Source organism: Setaria italica, chromosome VI, assembly GCF_000263155.2.
Source record: "Setaria italica strain Yugu1 chromosome VI, Setaria_italica_v2.0, whole genome shotgun sequence".
Taxonomy (NCBI): Eukaryota; Viridiplantae; Streptophyta; class Magnoliopsida; order Poales; family Poaceae; genus Setaria; species Setaria italica.
Window position 1 is genome coordinate 1,801,727 of NC_028455.1, and position 27,026 is coordinate 1,828,752.

Below are 27,026 nucleotides of genomic sequence, written 5' to 3' on the forward strand. Positions count from 1 at the left end.
CAAGGTCGGCCCGCCTCTGTGGTGCGAGGCTCCGTTAAGGGTAAGGCGGCTATTTATAGTCGGGGAGGAGGGATGTGGATACGCCACATTGCGTCGAGGATGAGGACGGGGCAAGGTGGTGTGGTGGATGAGACCGGCGAGGGGGTGTGCACGGCGGAGGTAAGGATAAGGGCGGGCGGCATAATGATGGTTGGTAGCAGGGTGAGATGGATGAGGGGGGGGGATGGCTTGGCTGCCACGGTGTCAGAGGAGGGATAGGGAGGAGAGGGGGATGCACGGTGGGGTAGCATGGATGTTACTATGGTGGAGGATTGCAGCGGTGTGGGGGACGACAACGGTGCAGCACGGTGGCAGGTGCTGGAGCGGTGCCGGTGCTGGCATCAACAGGGCGAGGGGGAGTGGATCTAGTGTTGCACGGCGCAGCGGAGTGAGACAGCGTGCGGTGGCGTGATGCGGCGGTGGCGCTGTGGGCATGTAGAGGCAGGCCGCGTGGGATGTTCGCTGGCGAGCTGGGCCAGGTGGGCCGCGGAGTGTGCGTGCTGGGCCGGATGGCCTACCGTGCGTGCGGAGGAGAAAAGGAGCTGGGCCGGGATGGAAGTAGAGCGGTGTGAGTCTTGAAGTTGGCGGCCTGGTTAAGAGTTTGAGGGATTTCCTATTTATTCAAAGACGAGTTCGGATTCAAATTTGAAATAGGTTTCAAATTTGGATTAGATTTGAATATTTGTTTCTAGGATTTTTATAAAGGTTTGTTTAGAAATTAATATTCAAACTAAGTCTGAATATTTATTCCAGGATATTTGGGAAAAGTGATACTATTTCTAGGATTTAGAAGGAATATTCCTAAGGTTGAGAAAAGGAGAAAGCTAGAGCAATCAAATGCAACACATATGCTCATATTCATGCAAGGTTTATTCGTAAAACAAGTTTTGAATATTTGGTAGAGAGAAGGTATGTTTAATTTAAAGAAAATTTTTAAAAAAATTATTTTTTTAAATGCTCTAAAAAGCGGGATGTTACAGACGAGATCTAGGCAGTAAGACCGGGAGCGGCGGCGTGGGGCTGGCCGCAAGGAGCGGCAGCGGCAGAGCGGAGAGCCGTAGCGGGGAGCAGGAGTGACGGTGTGGAGGTCCAGCCGTGGGGAGCAGTGGCGGCAGCGAGGGGGCCGGCTGTGGGAAGCAGCGGCGATGCGGGGGGCGACCGTGGGGAGCCAAAGCAGCAGTGCGAGCAGCTGACCGCGGCGGCGCATGGTCGGCCGGCGATGGAAAGCCGGAGCTGCGGCACGGGGAGGTTGAGCGGCGACGCAGGAAGCTAGCCACAAGGACCTCGACTTCTCGAGCGGCGACCCCGGCCTCTGTCGAGCGGTGCAGGTTGAATGGGCCCCGAGCACGACATAGTGGCCATGTCATCCCGACCGGCCTGGCACGAAAATGGGCCATGGGCCCATGCCTGGGCCATCGGTGCAGCTCATGGATTGGCACGGCACGGCACGGTGGCGTTGTAGTGCCGGGTCAAGCCCGGCACAAAGATGGTCGGGCCTTGCTAGGGTCGTGCCGGACCGGGCCGGGAGGCAATAGGTTAATGTTCACCAAATCTTTCAGGCAATAGGTTCAAACTGTAGTTGCTGGGGTGCTTGCTGGAGTGCTTGGCACCACGGGAGGTCGCAATGGAGCGCGGGGAACTTGCGCAGCGCTAGCCTTCTTTGACATGCGCACCTTACTCGGTGCCGGCGCGGACGTTGCGGCACCTCCCGAAACAGTAGGATGAGGGCCTTCGATGACAGCAGCTCCGGATGAGAGCCGGAGGTTCCATGGGCACGGCAGCTCACTGGCCTCCCTCACGACCGCCGGTTCACTCTCTTGGAGAAGAAAATGGTGCCAAGCAGAATCCTTTTCCGTCCAAATCCCGTGGCTGGCAGTGAAGAGAAAAGGAGGAAACATGAAGTCTGATCATTGCCGTTTCTCCTCAATTGGATGGCTCAGATGCCCTTACCGCTTAAGTTGCAGTGATAGTACCTATCGGCGGGGTGGGGCGGCCGCCCCAGCTACCAGCCGGCGAGCATTAGTAACCCCCTCTCCTCTTCATCGAGACATCGAGTTCCGCGTTCTGCCGCTGCTGCAAGCAGATAGGAGGCGGAGAAGAAGTGTGCTGCTGCTAGAGAAGATCGGAGAATAAAAGATGCCAAGAGGTATGGGCTTGGGGCCGAACTCAGTACTGCAGCTCTACAAAGCCCAACTCGCCCTAGGATGCATAGGACGGAGTGACGGACCGCCATGGAGACCATCGTGGACTCGTCGTGGTGGAGCTCCTTCCATATAATTCCATCCGATGCTCACGCTCCTCTTTTCTCAAATTCCCTTGGTTACTTGTTGCTCGATTGCTCTCCATATCAGCTCATCTCAATTCCCTTTTGTTGCCTATTGATCGGCTCATTTTGCTCAGTTTCTTGAAAGTGTAGCCAAAGTCAACAATATCTTATGTTACTCAACCTGAAATATGTAGCCCCAGCGAAATTTTCAGTCACTGCACACAATCTGTGTCCATCCGAGCACTCTTCGCCGTGCAGGCTAGGTCACAGTCGCGTACGCTTTGTCCCTTTGGTTGTATCTTGTTTCTGCAGCTAGCCCTCGACATCCACATGACGTTGCTACCATCATCTCGGATCCTCCTCCTGTTGTCATGTAGCACCACCTCACCAGCCCTAGGGTTGGAACGTGACGGCCACCGTACCGAGCCACCCCGGAAATCCTCGGGTGACAACGGTTACCAATCGAGCACGGCCGCCGGATCAAACGAGACGGCGACGGGGCCATTCGACCGTTGCCACGCGCCGAGCAAATGCATTGGCTGCACCGCGCTTTCCACCAGCAAGTACGCCTGCTGACCACCGTCCAGCCGGACACCTTCTCAGCACGCTGGTTTGATGAGGATCTGTATGCAGCGATCTTGCATTGGCAATCCATTTCCTCCTTGTCTCTAGTGCAGCGCTTCAGTTTCTCTGTTGCTTTGGGCATTCAACTAACGGCGCTAGACACACTTTAAATGACGCTAGACACCTTAAGCCCCTGTTTGTTTTCTGTACAGATTATATAATCTAGATAATATGAGCTGGACACAAATAAGCCATGGGGTGTTTGGCAACCTAGATTATAGATTATAGGAGGTCTAGATTATTGGTTTGGAATGTTTATTCCCTAAAATGTCCTTGTTGCTACTATGGTTGTAATGGCAATTGAGGGTAATTTCGTTCAAGCGGTATGAATAGTATGGTAAAAAACTGAAAATAATCTGAAATAAGCATATCTTGGGTAGGTTATATGAGATTATGATAAGATTATATAATTTGGATTATAATTTATAATGTTCGTTGTCCATGCTAGATTATATAAATTAGATTATATAATCTAGAGGATTATAATCCAAAACACATAGGGTCTAAGATAGTTTCTCTCTCAGTTTTAATCTTTTAAATCAGGAAAAAAAGGTTAATAAAGAGAGGTATAAAGATTAGTAGGGTGGATGTGATGGATAAGATATTTATGCCAAATTTTCAAAAAGATTAGGCGTCTCCGGCGGGCGCAGCGGCAACTCCGGCAGAATGACAAACTTGAAGAAGACATCCGAGCACTCTTTGCCATGCCGGCCACTGCAGTCACCGTACGTACGCTTTGTCCATTGGTTGTATCTTGTTGCTGCAGCCCTGGACACATCCACATGACGTTGCTACCATCATCTCCTCCTGTTGTCCGGTTACAAACCCACCCCAGCAGCTCCAGCCACCAGGGTTTGAAACGTGACAGGCGGCACTGAGCCAGCAACATCGCTTCGAGGATTCCCGTGCACATGCATGGGGTACTTGTGTAGCCATATGGATCCTCCGGAAGGCCCGAACTCAATGCGCTGCAGTAGTTTGTCGTCGGTAGTTTGGGGCTTTGGGCACTGAACGCTCATGCCAACTCTACTCTGACCTTGGGCAGCTGGCCAGGGCAACACAGCATCAATAACGAACGGTCTTGGAAGCGGGGCACCAAGTGACATTCGAACACTCTTTGCCTGCCGCAGTCACGTACGCTTTGTCCCTTTTGTACCCTTGCTGCTGCTGCAGCGCCCTACAGCCTCGGACATCCACCATGGCAAACGGCGTCTACTCCCTGCAGGCTCCTGTACAAGTAGGAGTGTACAACCCAATCCATGCATCAGAACCCAGAAAGAGTCCAGGACCAAGGTCAAACAAACGGGACGAAGACGACGGGGCCATTCCACCATTGGCCACGCGCCTGCCGAGCCCTGGCTGTACCGCGCTTTCCACCGCCCAGTCTAGGGTCAAAAGACTGCAAGGAGTAGCAGTCAGGCGCGGACGACGTCACCGGAGTTCCTGTCCCGTAGCCTGCGCTGCGCCACCTTTGCCTCCCCCGCCAACACTGTACCACGCGCGCGTCTCTGCACGGGTTCTGAACTTCCGGCACGCGCGGAATCGGCACCGTGTGGTCTCCCTTCTTTCTTTACGCGTCCAAACCTGCGCCACGGACCATGCCGGCGGCAATGGCGGCGCCACCGCCGGCGGAGCACTCGCCGCCGCCTCCTAAACGAACGTGAGGTGCCGCCACCGATTTGGGTTAAGATGAACATGCATCGGAACAATATGTTTTGCTTGCCGCCGTTAAGCTGTGTCCCTTCCTTTGCATCTTCTATATGCTCCGTATCTCCTTACCCTATACTTCAGACCTATGGGAGCACTATTTAGCTTAACATAAATGATATTATTTTTTTTGTCAATCTTGTTTGCACTTGTTTTTCCGGGAATATGCATTGGATCATTTTATACGCCTTATTTCATATCATGCTCTGGAGTATGGAGATCTTCGTGAAAAACGCATGGCCGGCTATGCTTCTAAAATGTTCGACATTATTTTGGCAAGATTGTGTGTCGTCTCTTCTACAAAAACGGGAACTGCCCCCAACCGAGAACTAACGACGTCACCGCATTTTCTGGGGAGAAAAGAAGAGCAATGAAGGTTTGAGGAAACCAAGAGTCTCGCGCTAGTCCGCGTCGAATCCATCTTCTTCCCTCTCACGAGCAGCCACCGCTACTCAAACCGCGCCACCCCAAGCGGCCGCCGGCCAACTGATCGCCTGGCGGCCCCCAATGGTGGTGCCGCGGGAGCCGGCGGCCACCGCGCAGGTCAGCGTCGGCGGCTTCCGCGCCGGCCTCTCGGCGCGTGGCCTCGCCGACCACCTGGAGTCCGTCGCCGGCAGGGTCTGGCGATGCCGGGTCAAGGCCTCTTGTGCGCCGCCCGACACCTACCCCGACTTCCAGTTCCAGCGCCGCCGCCGCCTCCTCCCTGCCGCGGACGCGTCCGGCCGGGCGGCGCCGTCGCGGAGCCCGTCCTACACGCCGCGCCGGCGCCGGGCCCCGGACGGTGACTACGACGACGACGACGCGGCGTTCCGGGGCGCGCCGTCGCCGTGCCGTCCCGCGGCCCCACCGCACGCCTTCGTCCACTTCGCGCACCCGGAGGCCGCGCGCCGCGCCGCCGCCGGGTCCGAGCTCATCGTGCGCGCCCAGAACGGCAACGGCTCCGCCCGCGCGGCGGCCCGCCACCGGGACACCGCCGAGCCGTTCCGCTTCGCGGGCTCGCGCGTCGAGCTGGGCAACCTCTGGGCGCCCGACGCCTTCGCCGTCGCCTGGCGCGCCCCGGAGCCGGAGGACGCTGACGCCGCCGCGCCGGCAGGGGGGCTCGTCTTCGAGGTCGACCCGTCCGACGGCGCCTGCCGGCTGGTGTTCTCCTGCGACGCCGCGTTCGCGCTCCCCGGCGCCCGCGGGGCCCCGGCGGTGCTGCGCTGCGACGTCAAGCTCGAGTTCTCCTTCCTCGAGATCGCCGAGGTCATGGCGTTCCAGGCCGACGACTCGCTGCTCCTCCGGCTCTCCGCCGCGCCCTTGCTGTACTACCGTACGGCAGCCGACGACGTCCACCAACCGGTGCCCTTCCACCTGCCCGACGACGATGACGACCCATGGATACGGACCACCGACATCACCCCCAGCGGCGCGATCGCGCGGTGCTGGGTGTACAGGGTCTCGTTCAGGGCGTGGTGTTGGCCGAAGATGAAGGACGCACTGGCGTACATGAAGAGGCAGGAAGTGCCTGTCGTGTTCTGCGACATTGGGCGTCGGGGGCTCAATGTCAACGATGAGCCAGCGTTCGGGCAACCAACGGAGGACCTGTTCTTCTGCGTGGAGCGTGAGGGGCTAAGGTTTCCCGTGTTGTTCTTGGTTAATGTGCTGGTGCACAAGGGAATAGTGAATGAACACCAGCTCACGTCGGAGTTCTTTGGTTTGCTGGAGAAAGAAGATGATGATGTGAATGTGGCTGCATTGACAGAACTGTTGGGAGAGAAATTGCAAGTGTTTTATTTATGCAGGAGGCTAAAGAATGCGCAGGACAGGGCTGCCAAGAACAACAGACTTCTTCATCTTCACGGCAGCAAAAAGGTTACTGGTGATCACAATGCCGTGGTGCGAAGCATGATGATCACTCCCACCAGGGCATATTGCCTGCCGCCTCAAGTGGAGCTCTCTAACCGTGTTATCCGACATTATCATCGAGTGGCAGACCGGTTCCTGAGGGTAACTTTCATGGATGAGGGTATGCAGCCACTGAACATCAACGCGCTGAACTTCTGTGTGGCGCCGATAGTCAAGGACATGATGTCAAACTCGCCCCAGCAGAAGACAACAGTTCATAGGCGTGTCCAAACAATTTTGACGAAGGGTTTCTGCATGTGTGGCAGGAAGTACTCATTCCTTGCATTCTCATCGAACCAGCTGAGGAAGAGGTCAGCTTGGTTCTTTGCGGAGGATGGCACAACATCGACTGCAAGCATTAGACAGTGGATGGGACAGTTCCCTAGTAATAATGTCGCGAAGCACGCTGCTCGAATGGGGCAGTGCTTCACATCTACATATGCAACAGTAACGATGCAACCGGATGAGGTCAATGAGTTTCTTGAGGATGTTAAGCGTAATGGATACAATTTCTCTGATGGAATTGGCAAAATCACGCCAGGCCTCGCAATGGAAGTTGCTAAGAGGTTGCCTCTGATGCATAACTATCCCCCATCTGCGTACCAGATCAGATATGCAGGATTCAAGGGTGTTCTTGCTGTCTGGCCAGGAAAAAATGATGGGATACAAATTTCCCTTAGGCCAAGCATGAGGAAGTTTGAGTCTACCCACTTGGTGTTAGAAGTGGTGTCCTGGACAAAGTTCCAACCAGCATACCTGAACCGCCAGATTATAACATTGCTGACCTCCTTGGGTGTTCCTGATGCTATCTTTTGGCAAATGCAGGAGGCAATGCTTCATAATCTCGACAGAATTTTATCAGACAGAGATGTTGCTTACCAGGTTGTAACAAACTGTTGCTCTGAGCATGCAACCATACCAGCACTGATGCTTAGTGCTGGGTTTACTCCTGCAACTGAGCCACACCTGAAGGCAATGCTTTTAGCTATAAGATCCTCACAGCTTCAGGGTCTTTTGGAGAAAACAAAGATTTTTGTGCCCAAGGGAAGGTGGTTGATGGGCTGCCTTGATGAACTTGGGATCCTTGAGCAAGGGCAATGTTTTATTCGGGCCTCAGTGCCGTCACTCAACAAATATTTTGTGAAGCATGGCTCAAGAATTTCCTTGGCAAACAAAAGTGCAGAGGTTATTGTAGGTACAATTGTGATGGCAAAGAATCCCTGCCTTCATCCTGGGGATGTCCGTATCCTTGAAGCAGTAGATGTGCCTGAACTGCATCACCTTGTTGATTGCTTGGTCTTCCCCAAGAAAGGTAAGAGGCCGCACCCCAATGAAGCGTCTGGGAGTGATCTTGATGGGGATGTCTACTTTGTGACATGGGATAAAAATCTTGTGCCTCCGAGGAAAAAGAGCTGGCCACCTATGGATTACTCCCCGGTTGAAGCAAAACAGCTACCGCGCAGAGTACGTCAACATGTAAGTTCAACTATTCTTGGCATGCTGGCAATTCTTTCCTAAAATATTTGTTCAATTTAGATGTCTTCCGTATCATGTCTGATTATTTAGTATTTATTTTGCTTCAAGTGAGATGAAGTAGCATGTTGATTCAAGCTAGTTCATTAACCTTGTCGTGAAAAACAGGTGGACACATATGGTTGTGAAAATAATATTATTCTTGTGACTGACACAAATGCAAGGGATGCTAATCTGGTAGTGGCTGTTTGTATTGGATTTGGATTAGCATTGTGATTGTCTGGTTGCAAAATATGAACCCCCCCCCCCCACCCCCCCTTCAGTCGTTAAAAAAAGGGGCTATTTTCCTAGCTCCAAGTACTGCTGTCTACTTAAACCCCTAAAATTCCGAATCAGTCAACTCCTCTGAATTATTTAATTGGAAGTTCACCACAAAGGACAAACTGTTTTTTTTCTCATCATACATGGTTGTATTTTTTAGTTCAAATTTTGTGTAATGAGAGATGATATCGTAACCTATGTTAGAGAAATAATTTGGTGATTATTTTATTACTTTCATGCGTTTCATATCTCAACTTTCAAGCCTATACTAATCATAAAATGGTGACTTACAGACATTGAGAGTGTCTCCAACACACAGCTTAAACCACCAATATTAAATGTCATTTCTTGTTCAAAATCTGAATATCTTTAATTGAGAATAAAATCTATACATTATGTACTCATATTCATTTTTCCAATTTAATCCTTTGGGACAACATTAATGGAAAATTTTTAAATTGTATGGCAGCACACAAATATCAATTATTTTTTACCGGAGGAAATACCTGGTATTCACTACGTAGAGATAGGGGCTCATGGTAGAGGTAATTCTGAAAAGTAGCAGTCAGCAAACCTGATGTGAGAACCTATTGATCTGGTTTTCAGTGTGGCTTGATTTTTTGTAGAGGAAGTGCAATTATTGATTATTATTTATTGAGTTGCAGATTATTTATTGATTATTATACTTTTGGCTTAGGAAATCCTGGGTCAAGCAGTTACAGATCACTTAAGCTACAATTGATCAGCACCCCTTTTATATGTCATTTGGTCAAATGCAACCGCTTCCTTATTTCTTAAAATGAAATTCAAAAACTAATTTTAGTATTAGCTTAAATACCAGGTATCAATAATTTAAAGTCCATTTGTTATGAGGTAGCTCCTTCTCTTTGGGTTTTGAAGTTTGCAGAGGTGAATGTTTATTTTCCAATTGATCAGATGCCTATAACTAGCATCCCAAAACTCTGACTTGCATCTTTATTTCACCTGGTTTCTGCAAATTGCTTCGTTCTTTGTGCACAAATATTTATTTTCGTAACACATCATTAACAAGATCTTGCTCTTGTAACAGGATATCGTTGATTTCTTCTTGAAGAACATGATTAGTGAGATTCTTGGTCTGATAAGCAATGCTCATGTTGTTCATGCTGACTATAGTAAGTATGGAGCTATGGATGATAAGTGCATTCAGTTGGCAGAACTAGCAGCCACTGCTGTGGACTTCCCCAAGACCGGCAAAATGGTGACAATGCCACCATCCCTTCGACCACAAGAATATCCTGACTTCATGGGAAAGGAAGATGACATCTCCTATAAATCAGAAAAGATCCTTGGAAAGCTTTATCGGTCAATCCAACAGTATAACCTTGGAAGATCTTTGGAAGACTCTATCAGAAACGATGTCCCTTATGACACCAAACTGGAAGTTCCTGGTGCATCGCATTTCCTCGCAGATGCTTGGCAATGCAAGTGCTCGTACGAATCACAGCTGAACGGGCTGCTCAATCAATACGGCGTGCGCACTGAAGCAGAGGTCGTGACAGGGGAGATATATTCGCTTACGGAAAGAAACAAAAAGAAGAAGAATGAGATAAAAGAGAGGCTCAAGCACGCACATTCCAAACTCCACCAGGAGTTCCGGAATATCTTTGAAAGCATTGGAGCAGATCATGGTGAGATCTCTGACGACAAGAAAAATCTGGTATATGAGATGAAGGCCTCTGCGTGGTACCAGGTAACCTATCACCCATACTGGATCCAATTCTCAAGGAAGATGACTGAGTTTGATGGTAAGGAAATGCCGGCAAGGCTCAGCTTTGCATGGATCGCTGTAGACTACTTGGCACGCATAAAGATGAGGTGCCGAGGAGAAGTGGATGCCAGTTCAAAGGACCGCAGCCTACATTTTCTGCGACGATACGGTCAGGGCCGTGAGGTTTCCTGCTTGTCTGAAGCAAGACCACTCTGCCATTTTGCCTTGCCTATTTGAAGCGAGACCACTCAAGTTGAGAGGCCACTCACCTGAGCTCAAACATAGTACTCTTACTATTTTTAGGACTAAAGCCAGAGGCATGCCTTCTTCTGGTGATGTAGATTTTTAGATGGACTACGCTGCTCTTAATTCTAATTACGAACACGACTTGTTGACTTCTTGTTTCTTTGTTGTGCAATCATTGAGTTTAACCAATCTTTGCCCCATAACTACCGTGAGATTATTACCTACTCCAATGCTTGTGGCACAACCATTACTCGCCCCCATTTTTGTGCTGCTGTCAGACTAACCTGATTATGGGCTGCATCCGACTCAACCAAAAAAGCCCGATCTGACCTGCCCCAATCACCATTACGTTGGGTGGGCTCAGGCCTGTTATTTTGACCTAGTGTTAGTTTTGGGTCAGGCCCACCACAGCCCATTAACAACACTCGGCGCAACGAGAAATCCGGCCGGCTCGTTCGGCTGGCTGCTTTGCAGCTGGCTGCTGCTGCTCGGCTCGGACTGGATGAAGCGCGGAGGGCCGCGGGCATGGGCAGCATGCGCGGGCTGCCGCTAGGAACCTAGGGCTCTATAGGATGGTGGTCTGACATTGATAGGACATGCGACAGGTTGCTAATTGGCCGTAGGCTTGGTTTTCAAATTTAAAACTCACTTTTCTCTCAAACGGCGCATTCAATTTTGGTTCCGTTTGAATCACATAACCGCATCAGCGAAAGGGAGCATCTTCAAGAAGGTTGATTCAAGAAACCGTGCGAATTCGGAAGCAGCCGGGACTGAAGAAAAAGCACCTTCCTCCTGGGTGCTCCGATCCATCCGTCGAAGTATGCGAAGATGGCGAGCTGGATTACCGTTAGAGCGTCGACCCAACTCCGGGCCAAGTGCTCGATCCGCCGCGGGAACATGAAGGCCGGCGACCTGTCGTCGTTGGTGGCGATGCTGAGGACCCAACTGACGCCCAGATCCGACAACCACCTCTCCAGGACCAGATCTTCGTCGTCGTCGCCGGCGGCCGCCGAGAATTCCTGAACGAGGCCATTGACGTGCCCGCGCGTCTTCTCGGTTCCTTCCTCGAGCTCGAGCCACGGGAACTGGTCAAGCTCGAACCTGTTGTGGAAAGTCGTAGGCAGGTCTGCGGGGCCTCCTTGGTCGTCGAAGGACTGCAGCTGAGAGCTGCCGGATGTGTAGGTGGAGGAGAGGGAGCCTGAGGTGCTGCTGCTACTAGTAGCATACACCACCAGACGGGTCGGCGGGAGCCACCAGCTGGGCCTCTGAAGCTGCTGCGCTCCGGCGACGGCGACGGTCACGATGGTGGGTCCAGTGGATGAGCCGCCGTCGACATCCATGCTCTCCGCCGCCGCCATGTGAGCTAGACAGTTGCGGGTTGAGGAGAGACGCGTGTTATCGAGTGCCGTGTGTGCCGGGTTGCTCTTCATGCTACATTAATACACTGTGCTGCACTGAGTCACAACACAAAACGAGACAAAAAAAAAATAGAATGGGAAGAGGGAAGCCGGTGAAGTCGAAAAAAGTGGTTCCCCTTCAGTTTCAGCACGTGCTATGATACGTTAAAGTGCTCTATAGTGTTGAAGTCAATGGCCTGTTCGCTTCAGCTTATAAGCCGGCTGAAAAGCTGAAACGGCTGATTTGTTGTGAGAGGAAAACATTGTTTGGTAGCTGATAAGCCGACTGAATAAGCTGAAGCGAATAGGCTAAGCCGGTCCTTATACTTTCATGTTTGTGCACCGTTTTATTCAGGTATTGGAAATGAATTTGTTGTTATATCAAATGGCTTCACTTTTGAAGCTGCACGTGGATCTGGCGAAAAGGAAAACCAGAGAGGTTCCACTGTTTTAGCCGATGCTCTTTTTATTTTTTAAAAAGAAAGAGTAAAATACACGGGCGCTCCCTAAGCTTGTCATGATGTATCATTTAGATTCTTAAATTCTCAAAATGCACATCCAGATCCAAACTCTCAAAACACATTTTCAGATCCCCCAACTTGTCTTAGGGTGTCATCCGAGTCCTTAAACTCTCAAAGTGCATTTTAAAATCCCTCGATCAAGCGCCAAGCAACACATGCACGATCAATAGCATAAGATGGTTGTGAAGGCAATGAGCGAGGAGGAAGCATTGACATTAGTAACATGTGACAAGTTTTAAGATTTTGAAAATGTATTTTGAGAGTTTAGGGATCCGGATGAAACCGAGGACAAGTTGGGGGGGGGGCTATATACGCACTTTGAGAATTTATGAACCCATATGACACCTTGAGGTAAGTCTGAGGATCTAAAAATGCATTTTGAATGTTTATGATCCGGAGAACATCACGAGACAAGTTCAGGGGCCACTGTTAGGCCTGCTAATGGGACGGGTTGAAATGGGTTTTATGGGGCAGGTTGTGACGTGGGTATGTTTGAATGAGTTAAAATGGGTTTTAGTATCTAATGGGTTGGGGCGGGTTGGAAATAGTTTTTTTTGTTTGTATGTATTTAACTCAGGTTTCAGGCTTCGGCTCTTGACGGGGGACTCATATATAGATTTAGTCACACTACTTTGCACAAAGTACTGCACGGTCAAATTAAATCATCTCCAACAAATTTTGATCAATTTCGCTCAAATTTCAAGGTGTGAACGTGAGTTTTTAATTTTAGGGTCCGGCTCTTGACGCGGGGCTCGCATGTAAGTCCAGCCGCGACACTTTGCACAAAGTAGCGAACCTTTAAACTGAGTCGTCTCCAACAAATCTCGATCAATTTCTCTAAAATTTTAAGGTGTGAATGCGAGGTTCTAGTTTTAGGGTCCGACTCTTGACGCGGGGCCCACATATAAGTCCAGTCGTGATACTTTGCACAAAGTAGTGGACCGTCAAACTAAGTTATCTACAACAAATTTTGATCAATTTTTAAGGTGTGAACGCGAGGTTTAAGTTTTAGGGTCCAACTCTTGATGCAGGGCCCACGTGTAAGTTCAGCCATAACACTTTGCACGAGTAGCAGACTGTCAAACTGAGTCATCTCCAATAAATTTAGATCATTTTTTCTAAAATTTTAAGGTGTGAACGTGAGGTTTTAGTTTTACGGTCTAGCTCTTAATGTGGGGCTCAAATGTAGGTTCAGCCGCAACACTTTGCCCAAAGTAGGACCGTCAAATTGAGTCATTTAATGTTTGAACGCGAGGTTTAAATTTTAGGACGTGACTCTTTATGCGGGCTTATATGTTCATAGTTTCATATATCAATTGGTGGAGTAGCTCAGGTTAGATTTAGATAATAGAATTATGGGGCAGGACGTGTGGGGGAATGAGTTAATTTAAAACGGATTGAGTCCAGGTTTCAAGCCTAACCGCTGTTGTATATTTTACTCTATATAAGCTAGGAGACAAGAACATGCATTAATCAAGTTCACGTGACGTACATGTACAATATCTATAATTATTATTCAGTCACAAGTCGAGCCATGCGCCAACATCATGAAACTAAAGGCCAATTTTGTGCGATTACGTGGAAAAGGCAAATGTTGAGGGAACGAGATAATAAGAGCGACTAATATCTAATTGGGGTCACGACATTGCTCGCCAACGTTCTGAAAAATAATTTAACCTTTTTCAAGTACATGTGATTGGTCATGGTGAAACACAAACAATTCAATATCGGTCGGGCAGATACAGCTCCTCAGAGGTTCACATGATGTTTTTCAGACACATCAGAGCTGTGATGAAACGTAATGACAGTACAGGCAATGCCAAGTGACCGCAGAAAAAAGAAACATCCCTCGGAATTATTGTGAAACCAAATCATACAATGCGCTCCAGCTCCCGAGCGTAGCTGAGGGTCTGGTTGATTAGCTGCAAGGACGGGATCTCCTTGCAGGGCTGCGACTCCTTGGCCTTCTGGAAGAAGACAGAGCCGTTCTTTATCTCCCACTCCGGGTGCTCCTGTTAATGATATATGACATTATAAGAATCTACACTGAACACCAAACGATTCCACAGGGAAATACAATCAGATACAGAAGAAAATGAAAGATTGAAATTACCTCTGTGATGTACTGGTTCAGTTCTTGGTCCGAACTGAACATCAGCATTTGTTTGGCATCACTTATGGATAGGGAATCATAACCCTTCTCGCTGCACCCAGCGATCTCATCTCTGCATGACGAGAAAACACTGTGAGCATCTCCACAATGATAAAAACATACGATCAGAAAACAACCAGTAGTAACAGAAGCCCACTCACCTAACTGTTTTGGCAAGAAGGTCCATGAAGTAAACATAGGTCTCGTGCGGCACAGCCTGCCGAGCGCTCAACACTCGGTTGTAGGCGCCCTCCATAAAGGATTGCTCAAGCTCCACAGCATGCTTGATGCAAGGATGCTCAAGTGCCTTGACAGGCAAAAGCTCCAGCTCGGTGTGGAACTCTGCAATTCTATTCTGGACCAATAGCCTCAGAAGATTGAGCCCCAAAATTGGGTACTCTTCCGGTGAGGGGGGAATTATGCCACTGCATGAACAAATGTCAGTTAGTATCAAATATGAAAATTCTTTAGCATGAATAACAGAGCAAATGCACAACAAAAGTTCCAGCATGCTACTGAACAAAATACCCGTAGTGGCAATATTCAATCAGATTCCAAATTTGCTAACAAACATGTCCCAGGACCTGGAAACGCAAGCATATACCCAACAGGCCTAACCCTACACACAAGTTCCAGTTTAAACTCATTTTAGGAACTCCTGCTAGGAAATAACTACTTGACACTATTGTGGGGTCAGAGAACATGTTAACCAACACAAATTAACATTTTGTTAGTCCCACTAACCGGACACCTCAATTTACACAAACAGACATACCAGAAGGTCTGATTTTCAAACAGGGTAGCCAGTTGGCTGCATATTACATTGGCAGGGCAGAACCCTAAGGTGCATAGGGTATATAGCTATTCCGAATTATCATCTATGAAGTTTTTGTTTCATGCATATCAGAAAAATACACCTTCAAATCAAGCTTTATAATTTAAATCTAAATTTCAGATTAATCCAATCTAGAAATAAGCAAAATTGATATTGAAAATCAATTGACAAATAGGGTAATGAGGAACTAACCATGTGTCCATGTAATAAGGCTTCAGTTGGCAGAAATCGCGTTCAAATGCATCTTGGTCCTCAAGTTTCACACTCAAAACAACCGCATGCTCATAAATGTCCCCTGAAATGTGTTAGATAAAAGTTTAGCACTTGGTCTGTTGAAGGACAATTAGAAGGATTGCATAACAATTTACTGGCCTCTCGAACGTTTATTAACTACTAAATAGCTCAGTCATAAACAAGCACAAGTAAAACATAAATCAATTAGCACAACCAATGTTTCATCTCTGTGTACAAGCATGGTAATGAAACAAAGCATCATATGCAATATCCAATACTTGTTTCTAATATAGGAAGCAACATTATCTGTGAATTCACAGTGAGTTAAAAAGAAGAATGCAATTTTACAAATACTAGAGCAGTAGAGAATTGCTAGTGCAACAACTGATGTAGAAACAGGAGGCCAAGTTCATCTTACTTGCAAGTTTGAGCTCCTCCACAGAGTTGGGTGCCTGCTGAAACAACGGCGGAAGGCTGGGGAATTTGGTGAGCTGGACCTGCAGAAGCAAGACGTTTTCGCATGTCAATCACATTTGCAATTCAAATGAAGTTATCGTACCTTACTGTCGCAAAATCACACAGAGCAATTCAATTGTCCAGTAAAAATCCGGGCTTTCCGTCACAAATCAAACTAGAACCTGACGAGAAGTCGAATGGCGGATCTACACAGTCGGATCTAATATATAATCAACTAAAGCAGCAAAGAGCGACGGTACATCACGAAAAACTGCTAAAAATCCGTCCTTTCTTGCTGCAGAGTGCAAACCAATCGGACACGGATGGAAGGACCCTAGAGCCAAATCGAAAACGATCAAAACACGGCGAAACCCATCGCGCCGGCGTCACCGGATCAGCCCTACGCCGGAAGAAAAGGCACAAACAAATCGTATCCTCGAACCACAGGTAAAAATCGCATCTTCCATGCCGCCAGCCTGAAATCCCAACCCCAAAACCCCACAAACAACCACCGCGAAATCCCCCGGGGAAACCGAAGGATCGGGGAAGCAAACGGCGGGCGAGACAGATCCAGCGGGACCAGCGCACACGCACCTTGAGCTGCGAGAGGAGGGTGACGCAGGCGTCGAGGTCGTTGCGGGCGTACGCCGCCTTGAAGCGGGCGAACATCTGGGCCACCTCCGTCAGCTTCGGATCCATCGGCGGCGGCTGCGGCGGCGGCGGCGTGCGCTGGAGGCTGGAGCTCACGGTCTCGGCGACTCGACTCCTCGTCTCTCTCTGCTGCGGGTGCGGGGGATGCGAGGCGAGTTTGCTTGCGGGTTGGGTTGATGAGTTTTTTTTTTCCTCCCTCCCCTCTTGCTCCAGTTTTATCGTAGCGGGCCATGATTTGGTTGGGCCGGGTTCCGACTCGGAGCCGGCGGTGTTCAGCACTTCTGCTATCCGACACGGACTCGTACCTGGATCTCTCTCGACCTCTCTTTCCCCTTTGCTACAGTTCCAGAGGCGTAGAGGGGCGATTCTCCTTCCCGGTGCCGATCTCGCCGGATTTCCTTCTCCTCCGGTGGCCCTTCGGTCGCCGGAGGGAACGGAATCTTGCGATTTCGGTAGCCGGAGTGTATAATCCCCTATTACTACTGTTGCTAGGGTTAGAGTAGGGTTAAGCTTCCCTTTACGTCGGTGTTCAAATTCTCTGTGGACTTATTAGCGCCCGTTGGTGCTTGTGACATCAATGGCATCGTCGATCCTGCATCCCTTGACAGATTGAATGGAGTGCGGAGGACTCAAGGTGGTCTTAGGATTTTAGTCCACCTTCTCGTATCTACGGGTTGGTGTATATCGATCCCCCTAGAGGGTGTTGTCCGTCGTTCGGGGTTGACCGGTGAGGCGAATGGCGTCCGATCCCGAAAACGACGAGGAGTCGGCATTTTGCCGTTTGCCGATGCATTCAATGGATTAATTGCGCACTTATAGTGTGTTACTGATGGGCTATATAAAATTTCAACATTTTTTTGTTGATTCGAGATACGGCCACGAGCTTCATCTTGGATCTTCTTCATATATAGTGTATTCTTTTTCTTAGTCAGGAGTGCCCTGTTGGGGGTTGGATATGCTGCATGTACAAGCTTTGGTCGTGTTCGATTCAGCTTATAAGCCGGCTGAAAAGCTGAAAAGCTGAAATGGCTGATTTGTTGTTAGAGAAAAACACTGTTTGTCGGCTGATAAGCCACTGAATAAGCTGAAGCGAACAACCGTTTGTTATCATATAATTATTAAAATCCAACCCGTTCTAAAAAAAATCCGACCCGGACTCTATCTGCCAGGTTTGGACCTCCGTGTCAGGATCATGGCCATGTATGCTCTTCTCCTTTTGTGAAGGACACAGGCCAGCATGGCAGCATATGTCTTATGGTAGCCTGCCACGTTGTCATTGCAGTCGGATGGACACGAGAGAAAAAAAAATGAACTCATGTCTTCAATGGCGACATAGGTCCCTCAGCGGCTGTCTGTAGGTTCACCATGTGCGGCCTGTCCGCCTGTATTCACCATTCAAACCAAAGGCATGTGATGAATTGGGACGACGGAGAGTTGGAGAGAGAGTCAGAGAAGTGGGTGGAGCCACGAAGACGTGCATAAAAAGACTCAGGGATGTTTGTTTCATTAGTCCCTCCTAAAATTTCTATCGCATCGAATGTTTAGATACTAATTAGGAGTATTAAATATAAACTAATTACAAAACCAATTGCACAGATGGAGACTAATTTGCGAGACGAATCTATTAAGCCTAATTAGTTCATGATTTGATAATGTGATGCTACAGTAAACATGTGCTAATGATGGATTAATTAGGCTTAATAGATTCATCTCGTGAATTAGCCTCCATCTGTGTAATTAGTTTTATAATTAGCTCATATTTAATCTTCCTAATTAGCCTCCGAATATTCGATGTGACATGAATTTTAGGTCCTAAAGATCCAAACACCCCCAAGCGCAAGAGTTCAGAAGCCAAAGGTTAGGTTGGCTGTGTATTTATGTGTAGTTTTTCTGCACACACAAATCCACGTGCCAAAACTAAGAAGGTGTTTGGATCTTTAATCCAAACTTATGTCACATCGAATATTCGGAGGCTAATTAGGAGGACTAAATATGAGCTAATTATAAAACTAATTACACAGACGGAAGCTAATTCACGAGACGAATCTATTAAGCCTAACTAATCCATCATTAACACATGTATACTGTAGCATCACGTTATCAAATCCTGGAGTGATTAGACTTAATAGATTTGTCTGCAATTAGTTTTGTAATTAATCTATATTTAATACTCCTAAGTAGTATCTAAACATCCGACCCGATGTGACAGGAATTTTAGGAGGTTATAAACCCCTAACATTCAACCACTGCTGTTTGTACTGTCACATATCTATAATATTCATTGACGATTTGAGACCTTAAACCCGATACACAAAAGGGCAAGGCCGAGAAATCCCAGGAGACAGAAGAAGAGACTCATCTCAGTCAGAGGAACAACCGAACAAGGGCAACGGCAAATTAAAACAGGCAGCAAACCTAAACCATTGCCCAAACAGTGGTTTCGCTGGCAAGATTATGCAGCAGTCGTGGACTGCCAACCTACACTTCAGGTTGATAGTTTGTAGCCGTAAATCATAAGACTACCTCCCTGCACTCGCACATACCATACGAAATAATCAGAGCCAACAAGATAACATAAAACATCTCCAAAGTCAGGATATGATTTCACAGCAGTTAAACTTCCACCATAGCATTCCACATATGCATACAGTTTGCCTGTCTACTCTTACAAGCTCCAACTACTCAGCAGCTGCGGGCTACACTCTGAGCCGGTCCATGAACCATCTCTGACCAGCACAAAGGTTCCACCTCGATTGTATTCATGGATCAATCATCCGCCTACTGACTGAATTTAAATGAATAAATCAGATATCAATGGACCTGAATGCCAAATGAAGCTCCTACTACATATAGGCGTCTGTTATAACGACAGCCATTTCACTTGTCAGTAACTGCAAAGAGTTCCGTTCATGTGCCCAGTGACAGAAGGCAAGTGCAACCTGATAATCAACAGTAGGCGATAACTTCAATATGTATCCTTCAATCACCAGAAGATTTTCTTATTTTTATTTTCAAAAAGATCAGCAGAAGGTTACCAGCAAAATGACGTCACACAGTGAGATGTCAGGCAATGGTGAAACTTTCTAGTGCCAAAGCTTGCAGCATGCACCCTTCTGTTGCGGCTGAGGGGGCTTCTCCTTGATGCAGACGACATCCATGAATGCATCGACCAGTTGGGCGACCAAGCTCGGAGGATCGCCAATGAGGGCATCTACGAAAGCACCCACGATTCGTCTGTCCTGCGCTGTTGCCTTTAGGCTGAACCAAGTGAGAAATTTTACACGGAAGTCGCTGTCCATGTGTCCTTCGTGCTCCAGCCACCTGATCACCTTCACGCAGTACTCGTACTGCTGCTCCACATAATTCTTGGAGGACGAATCTGGGGTGCCAATAAGCACGTCGGGTTTGCTTGGAGCTTCCGAAGGAGAGGAGTTGGAGCTCGGGAATGGTAAAACTTCAGATGTTGGCGGCAATTGGCTTTCGTCATTGTCACTTGCACCATCTAACCTTGCGATCTTAGCCCGCTTAGAATACCGGTCACAGGATAAATTGTTCTCACTTGAATTTGTAGAACCCTTAGGTGAATCATGTTGAATGGCTCTCTGATGATTCTGCAAATTCAAATCCTTTTTCTGATGCTGCACTGAATCCTCTTTGAGGCACACACTCTCAGAATTCTGAGTTGAACACTGGCTGCTGCCTTGGTCCAGGCTCCGTGTAGTGCATTTTGCCTCCTGCTCAGTAAACCCCTGTATGCTGCCAAAAGGCAAAACCTTGAAGAAGTATTCAGTTGAAGGGCTTAGACCAGAAACCAGGCTCCTAGTATTTGGTCTCAGTATGTGGCATGTGGGTTCTGATGAATAGTTGAGAACCTTAGCACTTCGATGCCAAACTTTGCAACCATCAATGTGCTCCTTACCAATGTTATCCTGATATTTCAACACAATAACCAAAGAAAATGGAGTGATCTCATCAAAAAGGATTCGGGGTTGGGGACCTGAAAAAGGTAAAATACCATCTGTTCAGACACGAAGTTGTAGCATGTATCTATTGTAAGGAAATCTTTGATAAAGTACTTTATTTTCCTTTTTTTTGGAAATAAACACAACTATATCAAATTGTTCAAGGAAAGCATGCAAATGCAGTTTGAGCAAACAGGGAAGTCAATTATAAGACAAACTTACCTAGGACTTGAGGATTATCATTCAACTCAAACTCCAAGATGTTATCCACTGTGGAGTCTACAATTTCTAATGCACTTGAACAAAGGTTCTGAACTTCAGCGCTACAACTAAGCCGGTTCACAATGCCACGCCCCATGATTGCAGAAACTTGATCCAATGCACCACCAACTTCTTTCTCAAGTGTTTTCACAGCTGAGCTGATTATGCTTGCTATTTCCTTGTAATGTTCAGACCCTTTTACCATTTTATGGCTCAATGACAGCCTCTCACAAAGCATATCAACTCTTCTTGCCTCCCTGGCAATTGCAAGTTGTTTCCGCAGACTCCTGCAGTAGGTAAGAGGTAACAAATATTCAAGGAGTTTCAACAGGCACAAGAGGCATAGGTGACAACAATATTTAGCATTTAAAACATCTTAAGCTTTATTATTACTTTTGTCTTTACTAAAAAATTTGTCAAACTCAGCAAAGGAATGAAAAACATATGTTTGATTATGGCAAAAATTACCAAAAAGAAAGCATTGCCCGTTAATACAAACTGTTACGGTAGTTTTGGATGGCCAGACCTAAATAAGAATTAGGTTAACAAGCAGAGCCCATAGTTTCCTTTCTTATAAAACATTATTTTCTAAGGATGTTAACGAATCAAAACAGTCAGAAGGATACCTCATTAGCCAGTTGATCTTCCCGCAGCTAACACAGTAGAAACTACAATCCAACTTGTTGCACCCATTCTTGACAATGCCAGCTTTTTTATTCTTTAGAGCACACTTTAAGTGACAAGAGATACCACATGAACAACCACTGTATGGATTATCGGAGCTGCAAACCAACCACAGGCTAGGATCTTTGTTATCATCATATTTATTGCAAATGCAACAAGAGCAACGCTTGCAATATTTATCGCCTGCATTCCGTATGGCTTGGCATGCAACATTGCTGCACACCACTGTACCAGCTCGAGCCTCTCTGCGCATTGATGAGTCAGGGTTTGCAGTTTTGAGTGAATGCTGTACTTGCTCCTCACATTCTTTCATTTGTGTTTCATCTTTGTTATCCTGCCCTGATAACATAGCCTCTGCATTACCATCCTTGAGTTGTCCACTGTTTCGTGAAACTAATTTCAAGAGATAGGCAATCATCTTAGATTTTGGAACATTGGTGTACTTCCTCTCCTTGCCCAGCTCCACACATATAAGCTCAAGAAGATCCCTGCGGGTCCAGCACTGAAGAATCTCCACAGCACCTTGCGGCCATCTTGCAACTTCGTATACTAGTTGTCTCTTGTCCATCAGGCTCATCCCATTGTGTTTTCCTGGATCCATCACAATTCCTGGACAGAAGAATTATGAGCTCAGCTAAGCAGAATTAAATCGCGTGAGCTGAGTATACAAATACAACAAGAGAACAGTGGTGCAAAAGAACAGAATATACGTGCATAAAAATCAAAGAAATAAAAAGGCATATCCTTCTATCATTTAATAGTGACTACAAAGGATCCTTCTTGTGAGGCTACACCATCAACTAACTACAAGCGGTCAAACCATTTGTACTTAAAATCTTAGCCATCAACCCAATGCTTCACCACACCAAAAGTACCTGTATACAGGCAGTTATGCACTTTATACATGATGCTGGCATGTTTGTGCAAGCACATCCTTTGCTTAGGAGCACTGACATGACATGGATAAGTTTAAGTGCGCACTTACTGTTGCAGTGAAATATGTCTCATCATGGAATTTGTTCATTCACTATATAAGGCCCCCACTGTTTGACGACTGAATGATGTGTGCCCACAGGCATGTGATGGACTTTTCTGATATAGATCCAACCAAAGTCACCTAATAAACAATTACACTATAACCATTAACTACCTTATAATCAAATGACACATGCAGGCATGACCGAGTATTCACATGCATGCCGGTCAGCTATCCACTAGACCAATCACCAATTTCTAAAATTGTCAAACTGGTATTTCTGTCAAGTTTGATATTCTGAATGATGTTTCTACACATAAATTTTTTGAAGGCTTTAAGGCAATTATGGATTATGGGTGTATTTTTTGCAATTTTCATTATTTTCCTAAGCTAAACCAAAAAGTTTATTCAGGTACAATAATAGAACATAGATATGCAAAAGTGCACCTGCATACCCCGCAGAAACACACAGGAGGAACACCTAGTCACCATTTAACAATGCTAACCAGTTGCATGTTGACACAAAAGTATGGTTTTAGTTTATATAGTTCCTCCAATCCTACTACAATGGATGTAAACCGCTGACCCTTGATGAATGATGATACTTTAAGTGATAAAAAAAGTTGAAATTGGAATTCTCGTTTTGCCTCTTTTATCAGTGCATCAGTTGAGCGATAGTTCTTAACAAATTTTGTCACTGTCTTCAAACAAAAACAAGTGTAAATTTTGTCATTTTCCTTGGTCCAAATTTGGAAAAGAAGCATTAAGCTGACTGTCAGGAAATAAAAATAAAATTTTCAGCATGCAGTGATTGTGCCTTCACATGTAGCTTCGCTACACTCTGTAAAAGCAACTTAGAGTAATCTGAAACTTTATTTTAACATCTCAATAGACAAATGATGCCAGAATATCTAGGGTCCATGTAAAATTTTGGCCACAAATAAAAAATTGGTGCATTTATATAATTATCTTTGATATATCATACAAACAATTCAAAAAAAGAAAGGACAATAAAGAAATCCAATGAATCTTCATATTCTCACTATTGCTGTATTTACCTACATTTGGACTCAGGTGCACAAAGAAAACCATTTTACATCATCATTCTGACTTCTATGGAAACAAAGGAAAAAAGAAGAGGAAGTGAAGCTACATTCTCTTCAATTCTTCAATACAGTACATCATGATGCATAGAAAGTTAGTCTATAAAGCCCTCTATATGACAAAACCTTCAAAATGTATTAGGTACATTGTTGCCATTTTTATAACTTCACCCAAACAGTTCCGCTATTGTGGAGTCATTGCTTTGAAAGGAACTTCATAAAGTCAGATTTAATTTCACTGGCATAACTAGATATACAGAGTTACAGATTTCCTACACATCCGACATCACACATTACATAAAAGAAAAAACATGATAGGGTCACCAAAACTTGGCATTGCTCAACTATTGCCAACTCATACCTCAACCAGTGATCAAATTGTTGGATATTTCATAACAATCCATAATTACTATTACAGGTCAAAAGTCCATTCCAAGATTGCAACTTAAACCTTCCAGAGTTTCAGGAAATCCTCGAAGATAGTAAGAATCTAATCACCCAACAGATCGACTATTTCGAATGCTATGCCACAAATGAACATAGCACAGTGCTGATTGAAAAGAATGAAGAGCGGAAAATGAAATCAGATGGATTAGGATTCTCATCACCTTGGGTTGCCACTAGTATTCAGGATCTCCCATCACCTTGGCAACCGTTTAGGATTAGGGATCCTCAACACCGCAACCACTAATGTTTGGGAGGCTTTCACACAACTTGCTACACTGGCAAGAAGCTTCCTTGAGAAGTTTATTCAGGAAAGGAACTCTTATTGCTTCAGCTGCAAAAAGACGTAATCTGTTGGCCAAGTTATATTGCTAGGCGGCTGCGTCTTGGCACCTAGCACCACGAGTGCCAACTAAGAACCCAGGTGTCCGCTTAGCTTGTGTAGGCAACAGGCATATGTGGCATGTATGCATGCAACTGCCACCAGCCTTGAGTTATTCACTTCGCAACGCTCGCGTAATAGCTAAACGACAATTGAATGACTACATAACTGATCTAGGCTCTAGTTTGCTGTGGGTGTGGGCCCTAGCTTGCGTAACATCCATTTTCTAAGTGTTTGGCATTTTCTGTTAGCAGAAATATCCACGTTTTGCTAACATTCTTTCTGAAAATTCCAAGTAAAACCCAAACCAAAGTATACCTGTTGTTCTACAAGCGTTTGTGATTTCAAATTCTAGATGTATACCTGTACAAAAGTTTAGTTTGTAGCTGCGCCAACATGTTCCTATGGTTGGAGCAGTTGTACCACATTTCCTAACATTACAGGAAGCAAATCTAGAGACAGATTGATCGGATAATCAGGGAAACGCATCATGTCCCCCCGCAATAATGGAAGCAAGAGCATACCCCGACAGATGCGTTACCACGTGACAGGCATAATTGATCTTGTCAAGAAGCCTTACATTGTACTAACACGCATTATAAGGCAAATAATGGATGCATTAGAAGGCCACCAATACAACGAGCAATGCATGAATGCGCAATAAATGAGCAGCATTCTCCACCGACAGGAGCATAGTTGGGAGCTCACCAGCCAAGCGGAAGCCACACGGGTGAACGAACAATGCCGCTACCTCACTTCAGCTGAACTTGTTGGTTACCTGCAGGGGAACAAACAAAAAGGGGAAACATCACTTAGAGGCCTTGGACACACACGTACACAGCTCGCAGATGGCGGCAACACCCAGCAAACCAACAGTATTGCGTAAAAGGGGTGAATGCCGAGGAGAACGAGGCCCTAATCGAACCCCGGGCGGATGGTGGGCGGATTAGGTTACCGCGCTCCACATCCGCAGCGGAGGTAACCAAATCCAATCCCATCGGCCACGGGTTGCGGGACGCCACCGCCACGCGGAGGGAGATTTGGGCGGGTCTCGATTCGATTGCTGGAACCGAGGAGAGGAGATGGTCGGGAATCGGGGCGGAGCTCACCGGGAAACACGGGCGGGCGGATCTCCCCCGCGCGACGCCATTCCGGGGCCAGCGAGTTGCAGGGGTGGTAGCGGGTGGGGATTGGAGGCGGCGGCGGCGCGGGTGGGAGGAGAAGGAGGAAGAGGAGGGCAGGCGGCGGGCGGCGGGCGTGCTCGGCGGCGCTGCGGGCACGGGCTCGTCCCCCCCTTGGAGTTGGGGAGGGTGCCGTGGTGCGCGAGGCTTTTGAGACGAGACGACGGGGCCACGCCACGCCAAGCCACTGGGGAGAGGGAGCCAAGAGGCGAGAGGCCCAGCAGCCCGTGGTGTGGCCGTGTGGGGAGGAGGCCGTGGGACCAGGTGTGGTGGGGGCCCACTGCGCAGTAGAAAAGGCAGCTCAGGCTGCAGGCTGCACTGCAACAGCGCATCTCGAGGATCGAGCGTACAACGGTACGACGGGCCACGTGTCGGCTATGGGAAACACTCACTGTGCACTTTTCTTCACACATCCCAGCTGTTACCTGAGGACCTGGGGAATAGAAAATAGAAAATAGTTTGACAAACTAAATGTTTTTTCTAATGTTAGATATTAACATATTTTTTCTATAAAAATTGAATAAAATTAGACAAGTTTGCTTATAATTTGAAAAAGAGTGAATATCTAAGCACGCGGGGAGCGTAACTCAGTTCACGAGTTTTCTTGTGGTGGAAGTTGCCCATCAAAGTTCAAGTCCTAGACTTGATGTTGGTGCTTGCATTTTTTTCGGATTTGTTTCGAGATTCAACTAACGTTGTTCTTTTAGTGATAGGCGACGTGCTCGTCGATAGCAAGGTGCTAATGGTAATTTTGTCAATATCAAGGATCTACCAGCTTAATCTCTTGAATGTACTCATAGTGGTAATGTTACATGTGTGTATTCATATGGTTGAGTGTCTGTGCGTGTATGTGAGCGCACATTTTTAAGACTATTGTTTGCCACCCATGATTTTAAAGGTTTCATCAACCCATCTTCTTTTAGGTCAGTCTCAGTGTATGATTTCATCATACTGTTACTAAAACTGCCATATCATCTTTTCGATAAAATGAAACTGTCAATTTCATCGTTTCATTGCACGGTTTCATAGACAACCTGCAACATTTTATTTTTTGCGTGGAGTTATGCTCAAATGTGTCTTGCGATGAAACTATAACATCCTCAGTGTAAGTTTCGTTGGGTTTCATAATTAGGTTGTCAAGTCAGCAAAACTGCTTATGTGGCATAGGATTTAAGGACACATTCAACAGTTTAGACAGTTGTTGTCTATTTGACTTGCCAAGTCATGTAAAGACAACAATACATACAGTTTGTACAGTGGATTGTCTATATAGCCGTCTGCAAACTATTCAATGCATGCATACATCCATGATCAAGCATAAATTATATCTATGTGCATGTTGCTTTTTTTTGATACAAACGAGATCACCGTATGTTTCAGGCCTAAAAACGTCAACTTGGAAAAGATGGAGTGCGTCTACACAGTATAGCTCTTCCAGGTCTTGCTTGACTGAAATGCTACTGAGAGCCTGTTA

At 46.7% G+C, this 27,026-nt stretch overlaps 3 protein-coding genes across 6 annotated transcripts; 1 reads left to right on the plus strand and 2 right to left on the minus strand.

The window, feature by feature from the left end:
• The first annotated feature begins 5,143 nt into the window (after positions 1 to 5,143).
• LOC101769940 (probable RNA-dependent RNA polymerase SHL2) lies at positions 5,144 to 10,410 on the plus strand. The gene is made up of 3 exons (XM_022827569.1): positions 5,144 to 5,375; positions 5,460 to 7,999; positions 9,387 to 10,410. Exons 1-3 carry the CDS (start codon positions 5,144 to 5,146, stop codon positions 10,302 to 10,304), a joined length of 3,690 nt encoding a protein of 1,229 aa, XP_022683304.1. The 3' UTR covers positions 10,305 to 10,410.
• A 3,479-nt stretch (positions 10,411 to 13,889) lies between these two features.
• Positions 13,890 to 16,753, minus strand: LOC101779516 (26S proteasome non-ATPase regulatory subunit 8 homolog A). The gene is made up of 6 exons (XM_004972518.4): positions 16,503 to 16,753; positions 15,871 to 15,949; positions 15,411 to 15,513; positions 14,545 to 14,808; positions 14,345 to 14,456; positions 13,890 to 14,243 (listed from the first exon to the last, which is right to left on the minus strand). Exons 1-6 carry the CDS (start codon positions 16,605 to 16,607, stop codon positions 14,103 to 14,105), a joined length of 804 nt encoding a protein of 267 aa, XP_004972575.1. The 5' UTR covers positions 16,608 to 16,753; the 3' UTR covers positions 13,890 to 14,102.
• A 2,353-nt stretch (positions 16,754 to 19,106) lies between these two features.
• LOC101779909 (VIN3-like protein 2) lies at positions 19,107 to 25,724 on the minus strand. Of its 4 annotated transcripts, none has more exons than XM_022827514.1 (6): positions 25,481 to 25,724; positions 25,080 to 25,149; positions 22,452 to 22,583; positions 21,409 to 22,075; positions 20,744 to 21,069; positions 19,643 to 20,556 (listed from the first exon to the last, which is right to left on the minus strand). In XM_022827514.1, exons 4-6 carry the CDS (start codon positions 22,065 to 22,067, stop codon positions 19,643 to 19,645), a joined length of 1,899 nt encoding a protein of 632 aa, XP_022683249.1. In that variant the 5' UTR covers positions 22,068 to 22,075; positions 22,452 to 22,583; positions 25,080 to 25,149; positions 25,481 to 25,724. The 4 variants fall into 4 exon arrangements, with proteins under 4 accessions (XP_014660916.1, XP_022683249.1, XP_022683248.1 ...); XM_022827513.1 differs by lacking the exon at positions 22,452 to 22,583 and adding an exon at positions 24,154 to 24,323; XM_014805429.2 differs by lacking the exon at positions 22,452 to 22,583 and having other exon boundaries at positions 25,481 to 25,723.
• Positions 25,725 to 27,026: the final 1,302 nt, after the last annotated feature.

Excerpts from the sequence above, each read along its gene's own strand:
- LOC101779516 (XM_004972518.4), bottom strand. The coding sequence starts at position 16,607 with ATGGATCCGAAGCTGACGGAGGTGGCCCAGATGTTCGCCCGCTTCAAG. Across the intron at positions 15,950-16,502 it reads CCCTCCTCTCGCAGCTCAAG|GTCCAGCTCACCAAATTCCC; the intron begins GTGCGTGTGCGC and ends TTGCTTCTGCAG. Across the intron at positions 14,809-15,410 it reads CCTTATTACATGGACACATG|TGGCATAATTCCCCCCTCAC; the intron begins GTTAGTTCCTCA and ends TTGTTCATGCAG.
- LOC101769940 (XM_022827569.1), top strand. The coding sequence starts at position 5,144 with ATGGTGGTGCCGCGGGAGCCGGCGGCCACCGCGCAGGTCAGCGTCGGC. Across the intron at positions 5,376-5,459 it reads CGGCCGGGCGGCGCCGTCGC|CGCCGTGCCGTCCCGCGGCC; the intron begins GGAGCCCGTCCT and ends GGGGCGCGCCGT. Across the intron at positions 8,000-9,386 it reads CGCGCAGAGTACGTCAACAT|GATATCGTTGATTTCTTCTT; the intron begins GTAAGTTCAACT and ends CTCTTGTAACAG.
- LOC101779909 (XM_014805430.2), bottom strand. The coding sequence starts at position 22,067 with ATGGATCCAGGAAAACACAATGGGATGAGCCTGATGGACAAGAGACAA. Across the intron at positions 21,070-21,408 it reads AAGATCAACTGGCTAATGAG|GAGTCTGCGGAAACAACTTG; the intron begins GTATCCTTCTGA and ends TACCTACTGCAG. Across the intron at positions 20,557-20,743 it reads TGATAATCCTCAAGTCCTAG|GTCCCCAACCCCGAATCCTT; the intron begins GTAAGTTTGTCT and ends TACCTTTTTCAG.